Below are 22,044 nucleotides of genomic sequence, written 5' to 3'. Positions count from 1 at the left end.
ATACCCACAGTCACTTTCCCCTCTCATAGCCGGATGGGAACAGTGTCATATCCTGTATTGCCCCTCCATCTCCTTCCATATATTTCTTTCTCTGTGATCGAGAACTATATCTCAATAACCGTTATCAAATTTAGGAGTCTTTATAAGAATGAGTAAAGTTTGGAGGAAAAGTCTGTGGTGAAAGTGTAATAGGATGAGAGGTCGTAGAAGATGTGCGTTATATGTATGAACACGACATATGTCTTTCATCTTATTAATCATTAAAAGTGTATGAAAATATAGAGATTTAAAACTCTACGTATTTCGTATTTAGTATATTTATAAATAGTGGTGAATCTTAATGAAGACGGGAGATGACCAAATCCCCATAAAAAAGAAGACATTGCAAGAAATGTAACATTTTATTCTTTTATTTTTCTTAAATTCACACACTTTCTCTCAAAAGACCCAAAAGAAAAAAAAAAGTAATAGTACGTATTATTTTGTATTTGCCTATTTGGGAGCTAATATTCTTTATATATAAGCTTCTCCAAGTGGAATAATTGTCTAGAAGACATTTGGCCTCATGAGCAAAATATCAACTACTCCAACTCTAGAGACCACAAAAGCGTTGAAATCGTGTAGGAGGAGTGATCGGTTGGGAGGTATTTGTCTTGTTTTCTTAGAACCATTCTGAATTCCAGTCCTAACGTGTGACCCAATTAACCCTCCCACCGCTTCATCGTTTCTACTTAGTCCTCCACATTTCAGTCACACAAAGCTGGCCTGAAATATATTTATAATGACGTCGCCGGCGACCCCGTCGTTTGGTTCCAAGCGATCAAACTACAGCTTACCTGATCATGATCGTCAGCACCACCGCCTTTGCGGCGCAATGCTGCCTATATTTCTCAACGACCTCACTAATCACAACAACCAAGACCTGGTTGAGGTCACACTAGAGCTCAACAACGACGACGATGACATTGTCGTGTGCAGCGTCGCGCCGGTGGGGAACGACACGCCGGAGGAGGAGGAGGAAGAGGAGACGGGGACAGGAATGCTAGGAAGGAGCCTCTCCGCTACGTCACGGAGCATTCGCCGCACATTCGGGTGGCTGATCAGATCGTCGTCGTCGAGGACCGCCGCGTCTTCCAATTCAGGTGAACTCGTTCTTCCGCCACGAGAGGCGAGGAGGCTGAAGGCAAAGCTTCAACGGACAAGATCGAGCGCGCAAAGAGCTCTCAACGGCCTGAGGTTCATCAGCAAGACCACCGGACCTAGCGACGCCGAGGAGCTGTGGAAGCAAGTGGAGGCCAGGTTCGAGTCGCTGGCCGTCCACGGATTGCTCGCCAGAGGAGACTTTGGTCGATGCATAGGTAAGAATTTAACTTCTATCAAGTTATGGTTTTGACACGTTACGGATAGTATAAGCATGTACTGATACGTTAATGTATTATAGAATTTTTTTTTATTATCGGAATTTGAAAATGATTTGATGACCGTGTGAAGGGATGGCGGACTCGGAGGAGTTTGCGGTGGGGATATTTGACACATTGGCGAGGAGGCGGCGGCAGAAAATTACGAAGATCACGAAGGAAGAACTTCATGATTTTTGGATACAAATCTCGGACCAGAGCTTTGATGCGCGCCTTCAAATTTTCTTCGACATGTATGTGTTCTCAGCCGTTGATTAGGTCTACCTTTGAGAGTTGGGGCCAGGTTTCTAACAAATCGACGGCCCCAGATTATGGTCAAATTACCCGCCAGATTAGTCCACTAATTTGTTTTTACTTTTTGGGAAAATTCTCTTTTTGGAGAGTTTTTTGCGTTTGGTTGTGTCTTTTGTGTGTTCTATCTACTTGAATAGATGAACCCACCCACCAAGATTCAAGACCTCTGAAAATTTTAGGTTAAATGCTTTTGAACTATGTGCAAGCTTTGCCTCTTCTGTAGGTGTGAATTTTGCAGACTAGGAAAGCAGTTCATGCTTTTCTAACCCACCAAAAAGTTCATGACTTTCTTACTCATGAAATCCACTAATCTTATGACTCTTATCTAGTTGTTTAGTTGGTAAAGATTTTTTTTTTTTTTTCCACTTTTTTAGACTCTTCGCTTTGAAATGTTTTCAGGGCAGATAGCAATGAGGATGGAAGAATCACAAGGGAGGGAGTGCAAGAGGTAAATAAATTGTTCAGTAATTGGTTAATTTTCCTAATCTGTAACTCCGAAGTAACTATCTTGCTAGACATGTAATGCTTTACTTGGTGTCTTCAGTATAATCGCATAAAAATGAATTTGAATCTCTTGAGTTTCAGCTTATAATGCTGAGTGCTTCAGCAAACAAGCTATCAAAGCTGAAAGAACAAGCTGAAGAATATGCTTCATTGATAATGGAAGAACTAGACCCCGAAAATTTTGGTTATATTGAGGTAAAAATGGGAACTTTGAAGAATTGATGTTCATGTCAATGATTCAAAAATTTGCCTCTCATGTTTACTTAACCTCTAATCAGTTATGGCAATTGGAAGCACTGCTTTTACAAAGAGACGTATACATAAACTACAGCAGACCATTGAGCGCAGTTAGTGTAGGTTGGAGTCAGAACCTGAATTCCTTCAGGCCCAAGAATCTGCTTCGGAGACTAAATCGTTCACTTCAGTGTCTCATACTAGACAATTTGCAACGCGGTTGGATTTTATTACTGTGGATTGTTGCAATGGCTTCACTTTTTGCCTGGAAATTCTACCAATACAGAAACAAAGCAGCATTTGAAGTCATCGGCTATTGCTTGCCAGTAGCCAAAGGAGCTGCAGAAACTTTGAAGCTTAACATGGCCCTCATCCTTTTACCTGTTTGTCGTAACACATTGACATGGCTTCAATCAACACGAGCTAGGTTCTTCATTCCCTTTGATGACAACATTAATTTCCACAAGGTAAAGGGCTAGTCAGTAGTCACACATTTCCACTAGTCTAGTTCTGTTTTTGTTGAACAGTGTTTGACATTTTCCTACAGATGATTGCATTTGCTATAGCAATTGGAATAATTGTTCATGCTGGGAACCATGTGGCATGTGACTTTCCTCGTCTAGTAAACTCATCTGCGGAAGAATTTGAGCCAATATCCTCTGATTTCCATGGCAAAAACCCGACGTACAAATTCTTATTCACTGGACCAGAAGGCTTGACTGGAATTCTGATGGTGATTTTTATGGCCATCTCATTCACGCTAGCAGCGAGTCACTTTCGAAGGAACATGGTGAGGCTTCCTGCCCCCTTGAACAAACTGACTGGGTTTAATGCGTTCTGGTATTCTCATCATCTGCTAGGTCTGGTCTACGTTTTGCTACTCATCCATGGAAGCTGTTTGTACTTTGTCCACGAGTGGTATCAGAAAACGGTAAGGAATTTGAGTAACCATAGTTACAACAAAAAATTGTGGCTCATTTATGAACTGCTACCAGTAATACTCATATATGCCTTCCTAAATCTCCCAGACATGGATGTACATCTCTGTTCCATTTCTGCTGTATGTAGTAGAGCGCAGTATCCGAACATGTAGATCAAAACACTATTCAGTTAAGATACTAAAGGTGACCGAACTTCACTAAAATCTAAGCCTGTATGGTTCTGAGTATTTGAGATGTTTGTAGATTACTAAGGTGGTTTATGATCCTTCAACAGGCTACAATCTTACCCGGAAATGTTATCAGCTTAATCATGTCCAAGCCACCTGGATTTAAGTACAGAAGTGGACAATACATATTTCTACAATGCCCAACAATCTCCCCATTTGAATGGTAAGTGTGATTCTGGATGAAACGAACTTCCCTTTCCATTCTCACCTTTTGTTAATTTCATGAATGCAATCGTTTTCAGGCACCCATTTTCCATCACCTCAGCACCTGGGGATGAGCATCTCAGTGTTCATATCCGAACAGTTGGAGACTGGACGCAAGAATTGAAGCGAGCCATTTCTGAGGGAGATCATTCATTATCTTTAGTTCATCGGACTAGTGTTGCTCAGCCACAAGATATGGATCAAATAAGACTATGCAGCCAACCCAAATTGTTTTTTGATGGTCCATATGGGGCACCGGCACAGGACTACCGCAACTATGATGTCCTACTCCTTGTGGGTCTTGGCATTGGAGCTACCCCTTTTGTAAGCATCCTTAAAGATCTTCTTAACAGCACAAGAACAGCAGAAGAACAACTGGTACAATTCATAACATCTAAGCAGGTTGTTTGTCACTATCTAATATTCTCTTCTTGGTAACTAAGATTATATGCATTTATGACATAGGATTCAAATACAGAAACTAGTACACCATCAGGCAGCCTAAATAGCTTTACATCATCATGTTTGACACCCAATGACAAGAAGAAATCACAGAGGACTACAAATGCTCATTTCTACTGGGTTACCAGAGAACCTGGCTCTTTCGAGTGGTTTAAAGGAGTCATGGATGAAGTGGCAGAAATGGATCACAAAGTAAAGCAATGCATTTCTAATCTTTTCAGAACATAGTTATATCACTTTAGGGATGAGCTTCCTGACTCTCGTCCTTTTCTCTTAACAGGGTCAGATTGAACTTCACAACTACCTTACGAGTGTCTACGAAGAGGGTGATGCAAGGTCAACTCTAATCACCATGGTCCAAGCTCTCAACCATGCCAAACATGGAGTTGACATCCTATCTGGCACCAGAGTATGATACTTCATTACCATTTCCCTCAACAAACAGTAAACGGGTAATTATTTTCCTAAGCAATAAATGACCTTTCAACATTGATGCTTTTGCAGGTAATGACTCATTTTGCAAGACCTAATTGGAAAGAAGTGTTTACCAAGATAGCTTCCAAGCATCCATTTTCGACAGTAGGTAAAGATAAGCTACCAGAAGTCCAGAACTATACACGTAAAATCAAGAATTCAAAAACAACTGGATCTAAGAATATGTTATTTTGCAGGGGTATTCTACTGTGGGATGCCAATGTTAGCAAAGGAGCTGAAGATGCTATCACTTGAGCTCAGTCACAAGACATCGACACGCTTTGAATTCCATAAGGAGTACTTTTAAAACTAGGAAGTTACACAAAGATGACACAGCTATTCTTTTGTAATCATTCTGATTATCCATAGATGAAACTAATCATATATGTATAATGATAGTAGCTCAGAAAGATGTAAATGCAATTGTTTACCATATATATATATAAAGAAATGTAGACCAATATCATAGAGAATTTCAATAAAACATGAGAAAAAGATTAAAACTAATGAGCTCCTGCTATTTATTTCCAAAGTTCATAGATGAAGTGTTATGGTGATTGACAAAGATATCCAAATCACATAATCATCAATATGTATACTACTTCAGGTTCGATGCAAGAGTGGTTTCACACATCTTCATCTCATAGTTCACACAGAAACAAAATAGGCAGCATTCAGCTTATAGTTTTACTCCAACTTAAATCACAGATAACGGCAGTTGCACGAATTCATAACCACAGGAACAAAATCTAGTCGGTAAACAACCCAAGAATCAGCCTCACAACTAGCTTAAAACTTCACCATAATAGTTTAAAAAGGATAACAATATCTGTTGATAAGGTGAGATGCATTTGTCACCACAGAAGCTGAAAACTCCTCAAAAATGCACTCTCTACACAACTAATGTTAGAGAATCACTCATCTATTGAATGCGATAACATAACTCAACCTAGGTGCAATCAATCGTCTCTGATCCTCTTGAGAAGCTTGTTAGCCCAGCGTTTAACGCGTCGCTTCAGGGTATAGCCAACAATGATCCCAGCAACAAAGGCAATTGCACATAACTTTGAGCATGTCCACAGGGACACCACTCCTCTGCAAGTAAACATAAAAAATTTACCAATTCAGTCCAATTGCAGAAATTCAGTCCAACTATTGAAGTTCACTTAACCATAACACAAGTTCATATACTAATTCAAGCCTCACCAATACGTGATCAACTCTACTTAAACACAAGCCAAAACAAGTTTGGGAAGCTCAATAGCAAAACCCAGAATCAATTTGCGAAAAAGCGATTAAAGAACCATACTTTGGTAGCATATTTGTTAGTTAAAGACAAGGCATTATGACCCTATTGCATAAATTGATCAAATATTTCACAAATTTCACACCAAAGTAACCCAATTCACACATACAATCAGAAATTTATAAACCTTAAAAGGTTAGAGCTAGATGGGTCTGTACCTAACAGGTCTGGCGACTACAATACGAGACTGATCGGACAAAGCGGCAGAGAGGCCTTCAGTAGAACGAGGACCTTCAAAGGAAGAAGAAGAAGAAGAAGATGATGAAGCTTTTTCAGAGGCGGCTTTTACATCTTTTGTGATTTTCCCGACCCATTTTTGAAAGCCCTCCATAGCTCGATGATGGGTCAATGTTTCAAAAACGCAGAACTAGGGGTTTTGTGAGGGTTTATTAACCGGTTTGAGAGGCCCTGTTCAAGTTTACTACACCGCCTTTTCAAGCCGGTTTAGATTGGAGAGCACGGTTTAATCTTGGGGCAGGGGGTAAGTTTTTTCTTTCCTAAAGCCACAACTTTTTTCTTTCCTGACCCGACCCGGCCCATTTTAAGCGGGCCTAGTCGTGCTTCGTGTCGTGCTTGGGCCGGCCCATTTATTATCGTGTCGGCCCATTTACTTAAACATTAAGCCCGGTCTGACCCATGGCCGGAGCCCATATCGTGCCGTGCCGTGCTCGTGTCAGGTCAATAAACGGGTCGTGCTCGTGCCTACCCACTATAAAACATGATTTTAAAATATTAATTTGAATAAATAAAAATTAATTTTATTTAACTATTTAAAACATTAAAATCAATTAAGTTCTACAATGTTTTTCTTAGTCTTAGCTTTTTAAGATTAGTTTTCTAATAATTTTTTATATTCCACTACAAGAAAGAAAGAAAGAAAAAAATAACTCAAAATATATTGCTTTTAGTATATTATTGTGAGATTAATCTTTATTAATATAATGTAGATTTAGTATCTGTTAATGCTCAAAGTTAGGCGGTAGCCGAACCTTCGTTTAACGCGGGTCCGGTGGGCGGACCGCTACTCTGAGGACTTGATAATCTTCGCTAGCTGTCAAACGAAAGACAAGGCGTCAGAGGGAGACCGCGTTGGGCGGTCTTCACTTCTCCGATGCCTAAGTCAGTCAATGCATATAGACAGCATAACAATAAATGAGTAGTAAATGCGTAATTAATGAGGACAGAGGAGAGAACCTTTTATAGGTGAGGAGAAGGCTGATCTTCTCCTTGTTTTCGATGTGGGACTGATGTGCTTCAGTTCCCAGCGTCAGGAGCTTCTGATGCTATCTTGGCACGGCGCGTCGGCGGTGATCTGGGGGCAATCCGAGGCTCAGGCGGTAGCTCGCCTGGCAGTGTATCCGTAGGCTACTCCTTTGGCGGGAATCAGTACCTCTGGCAGTACCATGAGCGTAGCTCATTATAGCTAATTATGCTTGCAAATGCACATGTATGTACAGTATCATATTATTGTTTCCTTCATTTTATAGTTGTATTATTATGAGATTAGTCTTTATTACTAAACATATATTTAATATTTAGAAAAAATACTTTATGTCAAAACAAGGATATAATGTTTTATTTCACTATTTTGACAACATAAAACAAATAGCATTGGTGGAATTATCATGAGATTTTAAATAAAGAGGTCTAATATTTAAATCTCATTATTGTGGTTTTTTAATATTTTTAAAAACAAAATGAAATTTTGTGTTTGTAACGGGCCGGCCCACAATATGTCGTACTCGGACCGTGCGGGGCCCATTGCGGGCTTGGCCCGGGCCGGGCTAATGGGCCAATATTCCTAGGCCCAACCCGACCCATTATTCTAACGTGCTCGGGTCGTGCCGGGCCACTAACGGGCTTGGACCGTGTCGGGCCGCTTTTAAGTGTGCCGTGCTCGTGCTTAGCGGCCCGTTTGCCACCTCTACCTTTAACTGAGTGCAATGAAATTGATGAGATGTTGAAGTCTATATTAAAAGGGTGTTTCTAAATGTACTCAGCAAATTACTTAGTGAACCCAGCAAATTATTTATATTTAAATATTATTTTTAGAAAACTACTTAAATCCAACAAGTTTCCCAAAATACCCTCCATCTTTAACAAAACCATGCACCCAGCAAACAATCTCATGATTTCCAGCATATCCTTCATTAATGGTACTCCTCGGGATGGGAAAAAAGAAAAATTGTTTGGAATATCTCTAGTCAATTGGTGATACTAGTATTGTTTCAAAATTGTATGATCTTGTTCAACAAGGATAGAGACTTTGAAGTCTAATCTCTTGAAATGAAGAAGATTTTTCAGAATATATATATATATATATATATATATATATAGACTTAGGATAAGAATTTGATGGAGCTCATGGATAATCACGATTATGTTTTCTGAAAAAAAAAAAATCATGATTATGGGTATGAACTATAACTAGCAGAAGTCTTTTGGCTGTTGTAGTGGTTGGATCTGGGTCTCTATCCCATCAATCATCACGAGTCCCTACTCCTTTTCTTCTCTAACAATCTCATATTTCCTCTCATTGCGATTTGTTCATATATATTCATTTTGCTGCGTACATAAACATCAAATTTGAGAAGATGAACAAATCACAGGAAATATTTTGGGAATTTACACAGCCGCAATCTCATTTAGACAACAAGGGATATTCAGTTTTCTAAATGTACTCTCATTGCGATTTGTTCATATGCATTCAGCAGTAATCACATCTTTCCTCTCATAGCGATTTGAGGAAGAATTGGTGGATCAAATCTTCGGTATGGCTTGGAGAAGATCATCAAATTGGTGGAATCTGACGTTGATTGGAGAGGTCGGGATTTGTTTTCTTGATTTTGGGAACAAATCGCATGAGCATCAGTTTACTTGGATGGGTATTTTGGGAATATTTACTGGGTTTAATAAATATTTTAAATATTAATAAGTAGCTGGGTATACATAGAAATTTTCTGGGTACATTTAGAAATACCCTATTAAAACTCCTTTTCTTTGTTTTTCTTCTTTTTCTTTTTCCGGATAACATACTAAATTTGAATGGGACAAGGATTCCTATACCAAACCAAAACTTAACACGGGTTCCTACAGGACGCAATGTATTGCATCACTAAAGGAAGAGAGAGGGAGAGAGAGAGAGAAGAAAAAAATTCCAATCGAGGGTTTCTCTCACGAATCTTCTCCTCTTCGATCTGAAAACCAGGGTGTCAAGGATTTACTCAGATTGAGGTATGGGTTGTGTTAATATTATATATGAACTGCTAATTACCGCAAACTTCATTCTGTATATCTAATCTTGTTAGTCGATCGGTCTTTATAGTTTCATTGTTTCTCTCTTCGTTTTCTTTTTGTGGCTTCAGTCATAGGCTGATTATTGGTAACCGGCCATAAGAGTTTTCTTTTTGTCTCTTTGTTCTCCTTTCTTTTTATCCAGTTATGGCGCCAAGTACGAGAAGACAAATATGCAGCAATGCAAACCCAAATAACAAAAGGGTCAAAAAGCAAGACCAAACAAAGGAAGGTCAAGAGCAGGTTGATCGAAACGCCATGGCTGTGGACACATTGCTACCTCACCTTCCAGACCTTATTGTTCACAAGATTTTCCGACTCATTCCCACTAAACTTGCCATACGCTCAACCATTGTTTCTAAACAATGGGCAAGTGTGTGGTCTTTGGGAGCCCCCCTCTTAGATTTCGATGACGAGGGGGACTCTACTGATCATGATGGTGACAATCTCGTCCGCAGGAAGCTGTTGTTCATTGACTTTGTGGAAAGCTGTTTGAAACATTGCGAGAAAAAGAAGCTCTTGGAGTTGGATAGTTTCAGGCTTCGAATGAGATATGATTCTGAATTAATTGGCGCGACTAGAATAGACAAGTGGTTTAGTTTTGTGGTTGATAGATGCGTCAAAGAGTTAGATATCAGCATTCAAAGAAAAGATGACAATGATCCGGCCGAAAGCACATACTACTGCATACCCCATACCATTCTCAATGCACAATTTCTTACTAGTCTGAATCTGGAGCATGTGAGAATACCGGAGAGTACTGGTCTGATAAGCCTTCCGTCATTGAAAACTATGTCCCTAACCGCTGTGCTGTTTGATTGCCAAATGAATTGGAATAAATCACTCTGGATGGGCTGTCCTTCCATCGAGCATTTGTCGCTAGTTTCGTGTTCTTTTAGCTCATTGGTGTGGCATATCACTGTCAAAAATTCCAGTCTTAAATTCTTGCAAGTTATGTATTGCAAGTGCAAGTCTTTTCTAGTTGAAGCTGAGAATCTTGAATCTTTTATATTCACCTCAGAATTTTCTCAACTTGAGTACATCGGCTTGCTTAGTGAATGCGTCAGGTTGAAATATATCAGCGTTTATGCTCAGCACGCGAAGATTATCTTTGAAATGCCCCGAACATGTCGAGATAATGTGAAGGCCACTATTGATATTCCAAATCTCCGAGGTTTTAGATACGAGGGTTATTTGCTGCCTAACGACGTAATCTCTTTGAAAGCTCGAAATCCATTGGCTGCTATTATCAAGCTTAATTGGGATGATGAAGAAGAAGTTCTAGAACCCACTTTCCTCCCTCCATGGACACATTTCCCTACTTGGAGATATTTTCTTCAAAACTTTGATTGCTGCAATAAAGTAGAGCTAGACATCCGTCACGATGCCATTGCTGAGGTATGTGCGCGCGCGAGCATATATGTAATTAAGTTCAATATTTTTTTATTGTTAATTGAACTTTTGTGAACATTGTTGCTGCAGGCTATCACATTTCCAGAAAATTTCAGGCAGACATTCTCACCACCCTTACCGAATGTCAAGTATCTCAAAGTCTTGATTGTACGTCTTCGTTGTCCCCAAACAGTGGCCAGAGTTTCCGCCTTGACTGACTCTCTGCGTTGGATGGCACCATATGCGTTGTTTACATTAACTTTCTGGGACTATGGTGAGGCTGAATCTTCAGAGGAAGATGAATAATCGTTGGTTTTATTTACTATAAAGATTGGTACATCATTACATTAACTTTCTGGGACTATGATGAGGCTGAATCTTCAGGGGAAGATGAATAATCATTGGTCTTATTTACTATAAAGATAGGTACATCATTCCATACACTAAATGGTACAAAATGCTTTATTGTTAGCTAGCAAGGATTTTTCTTTATGCTTTTATTATACACAATAGAAGTATTGCCATTCCTCAGAAAGAAAGAAAGGGGGGGCTAAACATCTTAGGTTTCACTCGTAAAAGTTTAAGCATTCATTCCAAACTCAATTGACGTTGTTTTAGATGTTCCAAGAAAAATTAACTGCAGCAGAAAGTCTGATTCTTCAGTATGAGACATATACACTACATTCTCACAGTTCAATACGCTATTAATTGTATCATTGTATGTCATAAACCTGCACATTTGAGATCAGTAGAAGTTCTTAATTCATATTACTGAATGGGCCGACCAGCCTAGCTTACAACTAGTGGCTACTCTACTAGCAGCATTGAGCATGTATATTCAGTTCTTTTTCATCCCAACCGATGATCAATCAACCATTTTATATCCTCCCTTTCTGTTATTCATCGTCTTCTGCCCGACATATCTGCCAAATTGACCAAATAAAACAGTCAGCTAGCCACTCTATTAAGCAAAAGCTCTATAAACATACAACCCTATATGCAAGAATCTAATTGGCTACAATTTGACAAAGACTGCTAACATGATTTGAGGACACTGACCTTCCAAGCATCAGAAGGGTAGCCTGAGGATTTGTCCCTGGTGATATACCAAAAGTACGGAGTGCATCTATACCAATGACGAGGAAATCACCAGCAACCACCTTCACGGCTATGCAGCCCCCATGGTAATGCCTTATGGTGCTTACAGTGCGGCGGCAGAAGTCTGCCATCTGGTCAAAGTCAGACTGATCAACCGGCAATGCAGGCCCTATAAACCTAAAATCCTTATTCCCAAACCATCCCTGGAACTTGAAATCATCCATAGACTTGGTCCTGAGAACATCACATCCACTGACCACTGGGCTGTTGAAGTAATTGAATTGAATGATAGGATTCACCTTGACATCAGTTGAACCAGCAGAGACTGGCCCGAGAATCTTCTCCATGAGAGTGGCCACAGTACAGGCTGGGGATGCAAATTGGATGACAGTGGAGGCTGATTCAATGTAAGCCCCTGATTCAGTAATGCCAACCGCTTGAATGAGTGAGTGCTCCAGTGGAATTGGTGGCACAATTGGATGCCGTTTCTGGGATTATCAAACATAAGCTGCCCGACATAATGAAGATGATGAGCCACTGGAATCCTACTTTAAGATCTCAATTGAAAGTGGATCTTTCGAAGAACTCCTGATCTGCAGGGATATAGAAACCAGCATTCATGGCCCTGCTGCCTCGAAGAATGCGTCCTCGGACATTTGGAACACCATCTTCAGATGTGAAGGCTTGTGTCGGAGAGTCAAAGGCATTGACATCCATGAGTGCTGACAGAAACCATCCTGGGTCATCAAGGTTTGATTGCCATAAGCAACACCACCTCTTTTGAGCAGGAGGACCCGAAACCTGGATGATAGTGTCGCAGCCAAAGGGCACCCAGCAGTGCCACCTCCGCTGATAATGTAGACATTATAGTAGACCTCCGATGGGAAGTCAGTAGCGTTGGAAAAGAACTTCAGGTAACTTGGCTCTGTTACAAAAACAGAGAAGCATTACCCTCAATTCTGTTACCAAGATATCTTTAAGCAAGAACAAGGTCCCAACCAGATGCATTTTCCAGTGATGCTAGGGAAGATATCTTTAAGCAAGAACAAGGTAACTTGGCTCATTCCAGTGATGCATTTTCCAAAGGCCTCCAGCAACCAAACCAAGCACTGCCCCAATAACTATCTCCTTGACAACGCTTGGCCCCTTCAATGTGGCATGAGCAATCTTGTGACCAGCCATTTCACTTAATCTGCAATTCAGAAAGTCTCATATTTTCAGTTCCTTTGGATTCTTAGGCACAAAACCATAAAGAAGCCATGATGAACTAAAACAAATAACAGAACTATTAACTAAATTCAAAACAACATTCAAAATTATTTAGATAATCTCAGAAACAGAAAACTAGGATAAGTAGGATTAGACATTACCCTGATACAATATAGTAGCGGTTGGGTTTAGTATCAGTGCAAATCCCCTTTATGTTACTCTCTGGTTTTTCATTTTCAGATTTCCTTTTTAGTTAAAGATAGAGGACCAAATGTAAGTGAGGAAGCAGTACAATGCAAATGGAATGGTACATAAAATGAAAACTAAACATGGGAAACAATTCTCAATTCGTTTTCTTTTCTAAGCTAGTGTTTTCATTCTTCTTCATCTCTCCCTCCCCGCTTTTTCCCTTATATTTCCCACTATGTTTCAGTAGAAACTGAACTCCAAAACCAAAAACAAAAAGGTGCCAAACAGGTCATCTCGTGGCCGTAAGGTCTGGTGCTAAGTCCCACAAAGGGGAAGGTTTCTAATGCAACACCGGAGGCATTAGGTTTATCAATAAGCTAACCCGTGAACGTGAGTACATGTATCAAAGAACAAACATAAACAACAATGCTCAAATTAGCCAATCCAAGAACACTCGAATCGAGTCAAATGCCACGGTGAGGTTCCAACCCGCGCAGCATCAAACATTTCAGCTCAAAAAAATTTCAACTTTTGCTACTATTCCTATATACTAAACAACCATTTGACTTCAGATTGATGAAAAGAAAACAAACGGAATCATTTTGCGGTATTTTCCTACATGTTCAGGCAAATCAAATCCTCACAGAACCCATCAGAAACGTAATTAATTGGATTCGATAGCAAAACATTGGGAACAATAAGGCGTCAAAATTCACAGACTACAAACCCTATGAGTACGATTTGATAAGCTAAACAGATCGATAGATAGTCGAAACATGAAAGAGAAGATCGAATACAGAGAGTTTACCATGATTTGGGAACCAAGAAAATAGAGCAAAAATTTCAATTTTGCTCATATCGACTGCCTTAAATTCCAGCAATTTCACAGAAACGAACACCGAATTAAGCAAAACGAACAAGAAACTGGTCGAACTCAGAGCGAAGGAAAAGGAAAGAAAGGAGCTACCTTGACGACGCCGGCGTGGGTTCCAAGACGACGGCCTTGAAGAAGCGACGACGGCATTGGTGATTGATCAACACCAAGAAAGCAAACGCCTGAAGTAGACAAAGCCAAATGGGTCTCGCCGCCATTAATGGGTTCTCTGATCTTACCCGGGTAAAAAACCCCTCAAACAACTTTTACCTTTACCCCTCTAATAAATTTTACCACACTTATTTATTTTATTATCTATCTAATAAAAGAAAAACGAAGAAGACGAAAAAGGACCTTAAGAATTAAGAGTCGGCCTAGGCTTTAGGGCATCGTAAATGTACTTAATGGTAATTTTGGGTAATTTTCTATTTACCCTATATATTTTACTACTCTTTACCTGTCTCCCTTCTCAAACAAAAAAAAGATTTTCTACGTTTTCCCGCTCATCTCAAAACTCTCTCTCTCTCTCTCTCTCTCTCCCTCTCCCTTTCTTGCAGCTGAAATGGACGACAACCAGTCACAAGCCCCTGGCCCTGCCCCACAGAGACCACCACCCTGGTTCCCCTTCCGGCCATCGGACAGCAGGGTGATCCAGTTTTTAAGAGGCAAGATTCACAATCATCATCTCCCTCTTCACGACATTGTTGAAACCGATGTCTTTCTTCCCGACCCAACGTTTCTTGCAGGTCAGTTCCCTCTTACTTCACAATCTAGTTTGCTTAATCTCACACCCCATTAAGCCGGTTCTTGATTTTTCCCACATTTCTATTTACACTAGCTATTTTCTTGGAATCTTGGATTCGGTTCTTGATTTTTCCAACCTCTTTGCTATGAAATCTTCTCTTTACACTATTTTATTGGAAAATTGGAGCAATCCAAGATTCCAAAAGTCAGCTTGTCCACAAGAGTTAAAGCTAAAGAAAATAGAATGAACAAAATCAAGCAGAAATCTGGTTTATTGAAATCACAGATGGCAATACACTCTTTAACATATTTCCACTGCTAATGAATATTACATCTCTTTACCTATCTATCTGACAGTTCTGACTATATGATACACTTTTAACATATTTCCGCTTCTTCTTTGTAGGTGAACATGGGTACAGTGAGGAGAAGAATGAGCTCTACTTTTTCAGTAATACAACTAACAGAGTGCCAAGCAAATGGAAACTTGATACCCACAAAGCTGATACTCCAATTAGAGACGAGAATGGCACACAGATTGGAACAAAGAGAAGGCTGAATTACGTACCTAATCCCCAACAAGACGACAAATGGCACCTGGACCAGTACACGGCTTATGGAGAAGCCAGTACATTGGCAGTCTACAAGTTGTATGCAGGCAGAAAACCTGCCCGGCGGAATCACCCAGCCGCACCTGCTGCTTTGCCTCAAGATCCACCATTGGCTGTCCACCAACCAACACAGGGTGGAAACACTGATAGCCACCCCATGAATACCATCCCCATCGCTCCAACTTCTCAGCTGGTCCAAGATTTCAATTCATACGCCTTCGGTTCTCAACCAGCTCCTCAGCTGTTCCCACCCTTTGATCCCACCATCAGTTCACAAAGCCTCTCTTTCTCTGAACCCATCGCTCCAACTTCTCAGCTGGTCCAAGATCTCAATCCATACGCCTTTGGTTCTCACCCAGTTCCTCAGCTGTTCCCACCCTTTGATCCCACCATCAGTTCACAAAGCCTCTCTTTCTCTGAGCCCATCACCCTACCTGCTCAGACGGTCCAATACAACCAGTCAGCTGTAGTTACACTTTTGGCTGCCCAAGCTGCCTCACTGAATGCATTGGCTGCACAGTTGAACAACACCAGTCAACTTACGCAAACATTTCCAGGTGCTGATCCCCTCTACTTAGGCACTCAAAACTGGTATCAAGCAGGACCTTCGCAGCTGCAGGACACCGCCATAGTGGACCCTCCTGTACTTCCAAACCCACCCCAACTCACCAACAATACATCTCCACAAATTTGGAATGAGCTGGACACTCCACTGGTTGATGACCAGCCACATCCCTAGCTCTGGATTCACCATCTGTGTTTAAATGCAGCTGGAAAGGTTGGCTGATACTTATACAGCTCTTGACCCTCAGAATATCAAATGCAGCTTACTTGAAACTGGAAGTTAACAAACAGTGTCAAAACAAAACAACTGTGTGAAAATTATACAAAACAAAACAACTTCTAATCAAATATATACATTCACTCAGTCATGCGAAAATTAACACTTCCTGCAACCATAGCATTAACTAACTGTGTGAAAGACCAGTATATACATTCACTCTTCCCCCAAAGTAGTTACTGAAAGCATGTAGTCTTTTGCATTTATCTTTTTAAGCTACAATTTGTGACTCACGAGAATCAGAACTATAAGTAGTACTATGATTTCTAAACGTTTATGTCTACCACACATGAAATTGGGATAGCTTATTACCAATATCAATGAATCCTTCCTTTTTAGATTCCAAAAGCTGATCAACATCCTGCATGGAAAAGTACTTTGTCAGTAATTGGTCTGAATCCAATTCATTAATAACCATCCAAACAATATAGTGTAGCTATTACCACGAATTTCTCTTTTGGGTATGCTTTAACAATAAGAAAAGATTAAGAGGGGGTGGCACGCTGTCACTTACTCAAGAAATTGACATTCATACCGCATCAGTATCATAATCTACAGAATGGCCCTTTCTTGCTGCTAGAGCGGCGCAGCCTATTTGGTTAATACCACCAGTATTAGCACCTTGAAATGATTAATACAACTTATAGTTCTGCACCTTAAACCTGTTTCAATTCTCCACTAATAAGTTACAATTCACCATTCACTTATATATCTATACTAAATAAAATAAAGAAGCAATATCGTTGGTATAACAAAACAGGGGTCTCATAATAGTAAGACGATCGTCTTCTACTACAGAATAATATCGTCATTAATTCATATACACCCTATCCTGCATGGTAAAGCAGAAGAAAACGCAGCACAGAAGTGAGTTTGCTAATATCTAACTTTATAACGATATATGATAAAGATATATACATAACCAAAGTCCCAAGTGGTTACATTACATGAGATACACCGATTCACAAACTGCCTCAAGAAGCAAACAAAAGAAAAAAATCATAAATCTCAGGAAGATAACTATACAAAGCAACCAAAATTGTGAAAACCTTTTAGTATCACATTAAGAAGTAAACTAAAATTCCAGAAATAATAATTAACAGAAGATACAAAAAGTAGTCAGAGCTTGCAAGTTTCAGGAGACAAATATAATCTTCCTATTCCGACTCAACTTCAAACAGATCTATGTGCTGCAGGTTTTCCTCTATTTTAATTGTTCTACATAAATTAGCTATCATAGATAGGACAGTTAGATCATGATAACAACTTAGTATCAGTTAATTTTCACTGACATAACGATTTTCAAATAGGGAAAATATCATCCAAATTGATTTCAAAATAAATAAATAAACTAAACATGAGTTCATAACTTTCTGGAAGAAATCACAAATTTTTATATCAGAAAACTAAGGTTTGACAATGAAGCAAAAAGCCAAGGTTTGACAAATATGTCCTTTCTTGTCTTTGTATGGAAAAACAAAATGAAGATTATAAAAATATTTTCTAAAACCACAAAGAAAAAATTAAAGGCCAAAATCAATAGAAAAGTGTATGTTATTCTGAAGTAGTTAATTATAGATACTTCCCTGATTTCAACATAGCCTTTGCTCTTACGGTCTTACCTCCTTAATCTATCTGTTAGTGATTGAATGTACAATGAATGCACTATTTTATATGCTCTCATTCTAGCAACTAAGACAATGAAGAAACACAAATGGCTTGTTTCAATTAAACCACAATTCACATAAATGCAGGCAAGGATAGGCTTCTATGCAAAGGCAATGAAGCGATTTTCTGAACACACCTGTTGCGATGTTTCTATTACCAACCAACTGAACTGAAGCTGCAAAAGAGGGAACTCATCAGAAGAGAAGGAAAAAAAAGACTTCTTTGCTAGCTTCTGTCTCATATTAAACTCATGAGAAGAAAGTTTTTCGTTTTCTCAAGTTTAAAACCGAGTATAGATTTTTATAGTTGAATTTTTTTATTTTTTTTTCACATCATATACAACTTCCTATACAATAATATCTCATAAGCCGTTTTCTGTAGCTATGACCAACATCAACTCTACTAACCAAACCCATAGATCAACCTCTAAATCCCAGATTAACTTGAATCCAATCATTAAGGAAATAATATTTCAAAAAACTGAAACTGCCTCAGAGAGTTTCTATTTACAGTTTTAGATTTGAAGTACCTTTTCAGAAGGAATAAACAAAATCATCTCAACAGATATGGTGACAATGCTTTACAACAAACATGCCGAAGATGGTAAAGAGATAAAGGTTGGAGATAGTTTACCTAAGTAAGAATAAGAAGCCCAGGTACTGCAAAACTGAAAACAAATGAACAGCAGCAAAAAACAGAAGCCTTTACCTACTGAAATCGAAGGAATCATCTTAATAAATATATAGGGAGAGAGATCCCAAAGGAATCAAAATGTAAGTATATATGGAATTATGGATGCATGCATGATCCTCTTTTGATTGGTTCTGTATTTCTTTTTTTGATTTACATTGAAAATGAAAGAGATGTGAACCTTAATAACATACCAGTTTTAGGTTTCCAATCCTTGATCTCTTTTTGATCCAAGATTCTTAGCTAACCTAGCTAGCATGAGATATGTGCAATCACAATTTGCAGTATATATATATGTTTTCAGTTTACTACATATCCATCTGTTCTACCTATTTTTTAAAGCCTAAATTGAACATCAGCAACTTGACTTTTGTTCTTCATTATAATATGTCAAAATGGCTGCTTATGAGGAAATAAGAACTACCCTACTAAAATAGCAGAGCATACATTGTTGAATTTGAAGGATCCACCAAACAATTCAAGACGGGATCATATATGCATGAACCATTTGAGTGATATCATTAATCATAAATGCATCTCCTAGTACTAATTAGTTCATAGATGTATATATACGTAAAGCACAAGAAAGTATAAATAGAAGGTGATATATATATATATATATATATATATATATATATAAGGCAAAGCTATATACTTAACTACATAGATATAGATTGATTAAAATTAGTTGACAGAAACTTTTAGAGATACAAATTTCATTTAAAAATCATGAATTCGAAAGCAAAGCTTCAAAATAACAAACTCGAAAGCAAAGCTTCAATTACAGATCATTATATTGCCACTTAATCTCATATGTAGTCATCTCATCAGCGACATGGAGCATCATCTTTATCATTTTACTCTCTCATGTACAGAGGCTCTTAACCTGTGAAAATGAACTATTTCAATGTGGGTTCTTGTTGTACAGCCTCAAGATGTCTTAATTTTTTAACTGCTGAAGGTTCTGTTTTATCATACCAATGAAATGAAAACTTAAAAGCAAAACATACAGTTTGAATCACAGGTTCAAATAGCATCCCTATTTGTTGCCAACAAATAATCAACTTCCTTAAGATGATCGTGTCTTATAATGACCAACTGTATCTTATGATATGATGACCAAGTGTATCTTATGATATAAATCCAAAGTTTTAATCTTCATACAATTTTTGAACCAAAACTTCTGGGTTTAACAATAACACACTATTTTGGAATAAGTTAACAGAGTTCTTCTCATAATTTCACAGCAAGTGCCAGGTGTGTTACCTTCCTTATTTTGCCTCGAACAGTCCTGGATTTGTGAGACCTGTGATCTAAGTAAGAATATGTAAAATCACTTAGTAAGAGCAAATCCAGAAAATGAAATTTACTTAGCAATAGTACACAATTGGTAACAAATTGAAATAAAGGAAATTTACTTAGCTCCAAACGCAGTTGCCTCAACTCGTCGGACTGAAATACAGCCTGTTCCGTCGCCATTCGCAGCTGTCTCTTCTATCTCGATTCGGAGCTTCATCCTCAAATTATTTGGGTCAGGTGGACGCGGCCGGCGGTGTTGATGGATATCCAGCTCTCCTTGGCCCCATGATTTGGAGCTCTGATACTAATCAATATAAGGAAGACCAAACTATGAATATTAACTCTCATCCCAACAACTGCAAATTCTCGATCGAGTGTACCACGTCTACCTTTTCATTTCATGGTTGAATACCTTTTTCTTTTGGGTGAATTTCTTTTTTCAAACCTACAGGGCACGTGTCCCTCCGAGTCCTGATAAACGACAAAGATGGCCTAATTTTTTTTTTTTTTTACTAATCTATACTATTATTTAAAAGAAAATATTTTCTTTTATTAAATTATTAGAAATAGAAAATATTTTTTTATTAGAAAAATAAAATATTTTGTGAGCTATAATCAAAAATTTTGACAGTAATAATACTTAAAAATTAAAAATATTTGAGAATAAATTTAATCAAAATAATAAATATGACAATCACAAAATAGATTTTTATTAAAAATAAATTATTCCACAACCAACTTTTCTCTTCACTCTGCAATAATTGTTTTATTCTATTCATTTTCTTTTTTATTTTTACAAAGAGAATTTTTTTTTTTTTTTTTTTTAGAGAAAGGAGGTCAGATTTTATTGATCAAAGGAATGCTTACAGATTACAAACTTCAGCCGCTAAGGCGGCTAATAAAAAAGAAGGAGAAGAAAAATAAAATGTCTCCACCATGCAAGAAGTAGCATGAGCGGCCATAAGATGTGCAACCCGATTTGCACTTCTCTTACTATGAGTTACACTCATATTGGCATGGTTCTTCAAAACTGCCCCCAGGTCATCATAAATACGTCCCAAAAAGGACAAATTGCAGCTCTCTCTACTAACCAACTGACTATGAACCAATTGGGAATCTGTTTCAACAATAGCTGGAAGAAACTTATTTGCAACTACAAACTCAAGAGCTTGTTTACATGCCAAAGCCTCCACATGTTCAGGAGACAGTAGACCAGATAATGACATACCTCCTCCTGCCAAGAAAGTACCCTGCCAATCCCTGATTACAAATCCAATGCTACCATTCTTCGTTGCTTGATGAAAAGACCCGTCAACTTTAAACTTTAAAATATCCCAAAGGGGGAGCAATCCATCGAACTGTTCTTGTACTACTAGCCCTGTTATGCTCAGTTTTCACATTCAAGGAACGAAAATCATGCAATCTGGACATGGCCTTCAAAACTACTTCATCAATGGTACCAATTTTGTTCTCCCAAACCCGACTGTTTCTTTCCTTCCAAACCCCCCAAAGAAGCTAGTAACTCCAATGACAGTTCAGTAGCACAAGAACTAAGCCATTCCAAAAGATCAAAATGAACAAAGTGAGGATTATAACACACCTGAGCCAAAATCCCATTTGTTTGCAGCACCTGTTTTGCGAAGGAGCAATCACGACACAAATGAATTGTTGTTTCAATCTCCATCATACACAGAGGACATGTCATAGACTCCAACAAAACCCTTTTCGAAGCAAGTCTCTCCAAAGATGGGAGTATATTGTGACACACTCTCCATATATGAACCTTAGCTGAATTAGGAATAACTACCTTCCATAACTTTTTCCAAAAGCTGACACCAACAGACAATTCAAAAGGACTACAAGAAGGAGAAGTAGAGAAGGAGAACCGATAAGCAGTCTTTACCGTGAATTTTCCATGCTTTGTAAAACGCCAAAGCACCCTATCAGTAACCTCCCTTCACGACACAAATGAATTGTTGTTTCAATCTCCATCATACACAGAGGACATGTCATAGACTCCAACACAACCCTTTTCGAAGCAAGTCTCTCCAAAGATGGGAGTATATTGTGA

At 38.7% G+C, this 22,044-nt stretch overlaps 4 protein-coding genes and 1 pseudogene across 5 annotated transcripts; 2 read left to right on the top strand and 3 right to left on the bottom strand.

Annotated features, from left to right (window-relative positions):
• Positions 1-490: 490 nt before the first annotated feature.
• On the top strand, positions 491-5,214 carry LOC133714468 (respiratory burst oxidase homolog protein E). Of its 2 annotated transcripts, XM_062140597.1 has the most exons (13): positions 494-1,358; positions 1,492-1,651; positions 2,112-2,160; positions 2,298-2,411; positions 2,495-2,917; positions 2,998-3,381; positions 3,479-3,574; positions 3,666-3,781; positions 3,861-4,200; positions 4,288-4,476; positions 4,565-4,693; positions 4,789-4,867; positions 4,956-5,214. In XM_062140597.1, exons 1-13 carry the CDS (start codon positions 782-784, stop codon positions 5,063-5,065), a joined length of 2,766 nt encoding a protein of 921 aa, XP_061996581.1. In that variant the 5' UTR covers positions 494-781; the 3' UTR covers positions 5,066-5,214. The 2 variants fall into 2 exon arrangements, with proteins under 2 accessions (XP_061996579.1, XP_061996581.1); XM_062140595.1 differs by having other exon boundaries at positions 491-1,358; positions 4,789-5,169.
• A 30-nt stretch (positions 5,215-5,244) lies between these two features.
• On the bottom strand, positions 5,245-6,499 carry LOC133714480 (uncharacterized). Its single transcript, XM_062140604.1, has 2 exons — positions 6,223-6,499; positions 5,245-5,853 (listed from the first exon to the last, which is right to left on the bottom strand). Exons 1-2 carry the CDS (start codon positions 6,393-6,395, stop codon positions 5,718-5,720), a joined length of 309 nt encoding a protein of 102 aa, XP_061996588.1. The 5' UTR covers positions 6,396-6,499; the 3' UTR covers positions 5,245-5,717.
• Positions 6,500-9,152: 2,653 nt separating this feature from the next.
• LOC133714455 (putative FBD-associated F-box protein At5g22720) lies at positions 9,153-11,237 on the top strand. Its single transcript, XM_062140582.1, has 3 exons — positions 9,153-9,298; positions 9,504-10,756; positions 10,841-11,237. The coding sequence occupies exons 2-3, from the start codon at positions 9,506-9,508 to the stop codon at positions 11,054-11,056; spliced, it is 1,467 nt and encodes a 488-aa protein (XP_061996566.1). The 5' UTR covers positions 9,153-9,298; positions 9,504-9,505; the 3' UTR covers positions 11,057-11,237.
• A 196-nt stretch (positions 11,238-11,433) lies between these two features.
• On the bottom strand, positions 11,434-12,565 carry LOC133737158 ((R)-mandelonitrile lyase-like; annotated as a pseudogene).
• On the bottom strand, positions 12,196-14,397 carry LOC133714463 (uncharacterized). The gene is made up of 2 exons (XM_062140589.1): positions 14,214-14,397; positions 12,196-13,040 (listed from the first exon to the last, which is right to left on the bottom strand). Exons 1-2 carry the CDS (start codon positions 14,336-14,338, stop codon positions 12,884-12,886), a joined length of 282 nt encoding a protein of 93 aa, XP_061996573.1. The 5' UTR covers positions 14,339-14,397; the 3' UTR covers positions 12,196-12,883.
• Between the last annotated feature and the right edge of the window lie 7,647 nt (positions 14,398-22,044).

Source organism: Rosa rugosa, chromosome 1 (assembly GCF_958449725.1).
Source record: "Rosa rugosa chromosome 1, drRosRugo1.1, whole genome shotgun sequence".
NCBI classification, from domain to species: Eukaryota; Viridiplantae; Streptophyta; class Magnoliopsida; order Rosales; family Rosaceae; genus Rosa; species Rosa rugosa.
Note: the sequence above shows the minus strand (reverse complement) of the source record. Positions and strands in the feature narration are given on the sequence as shown.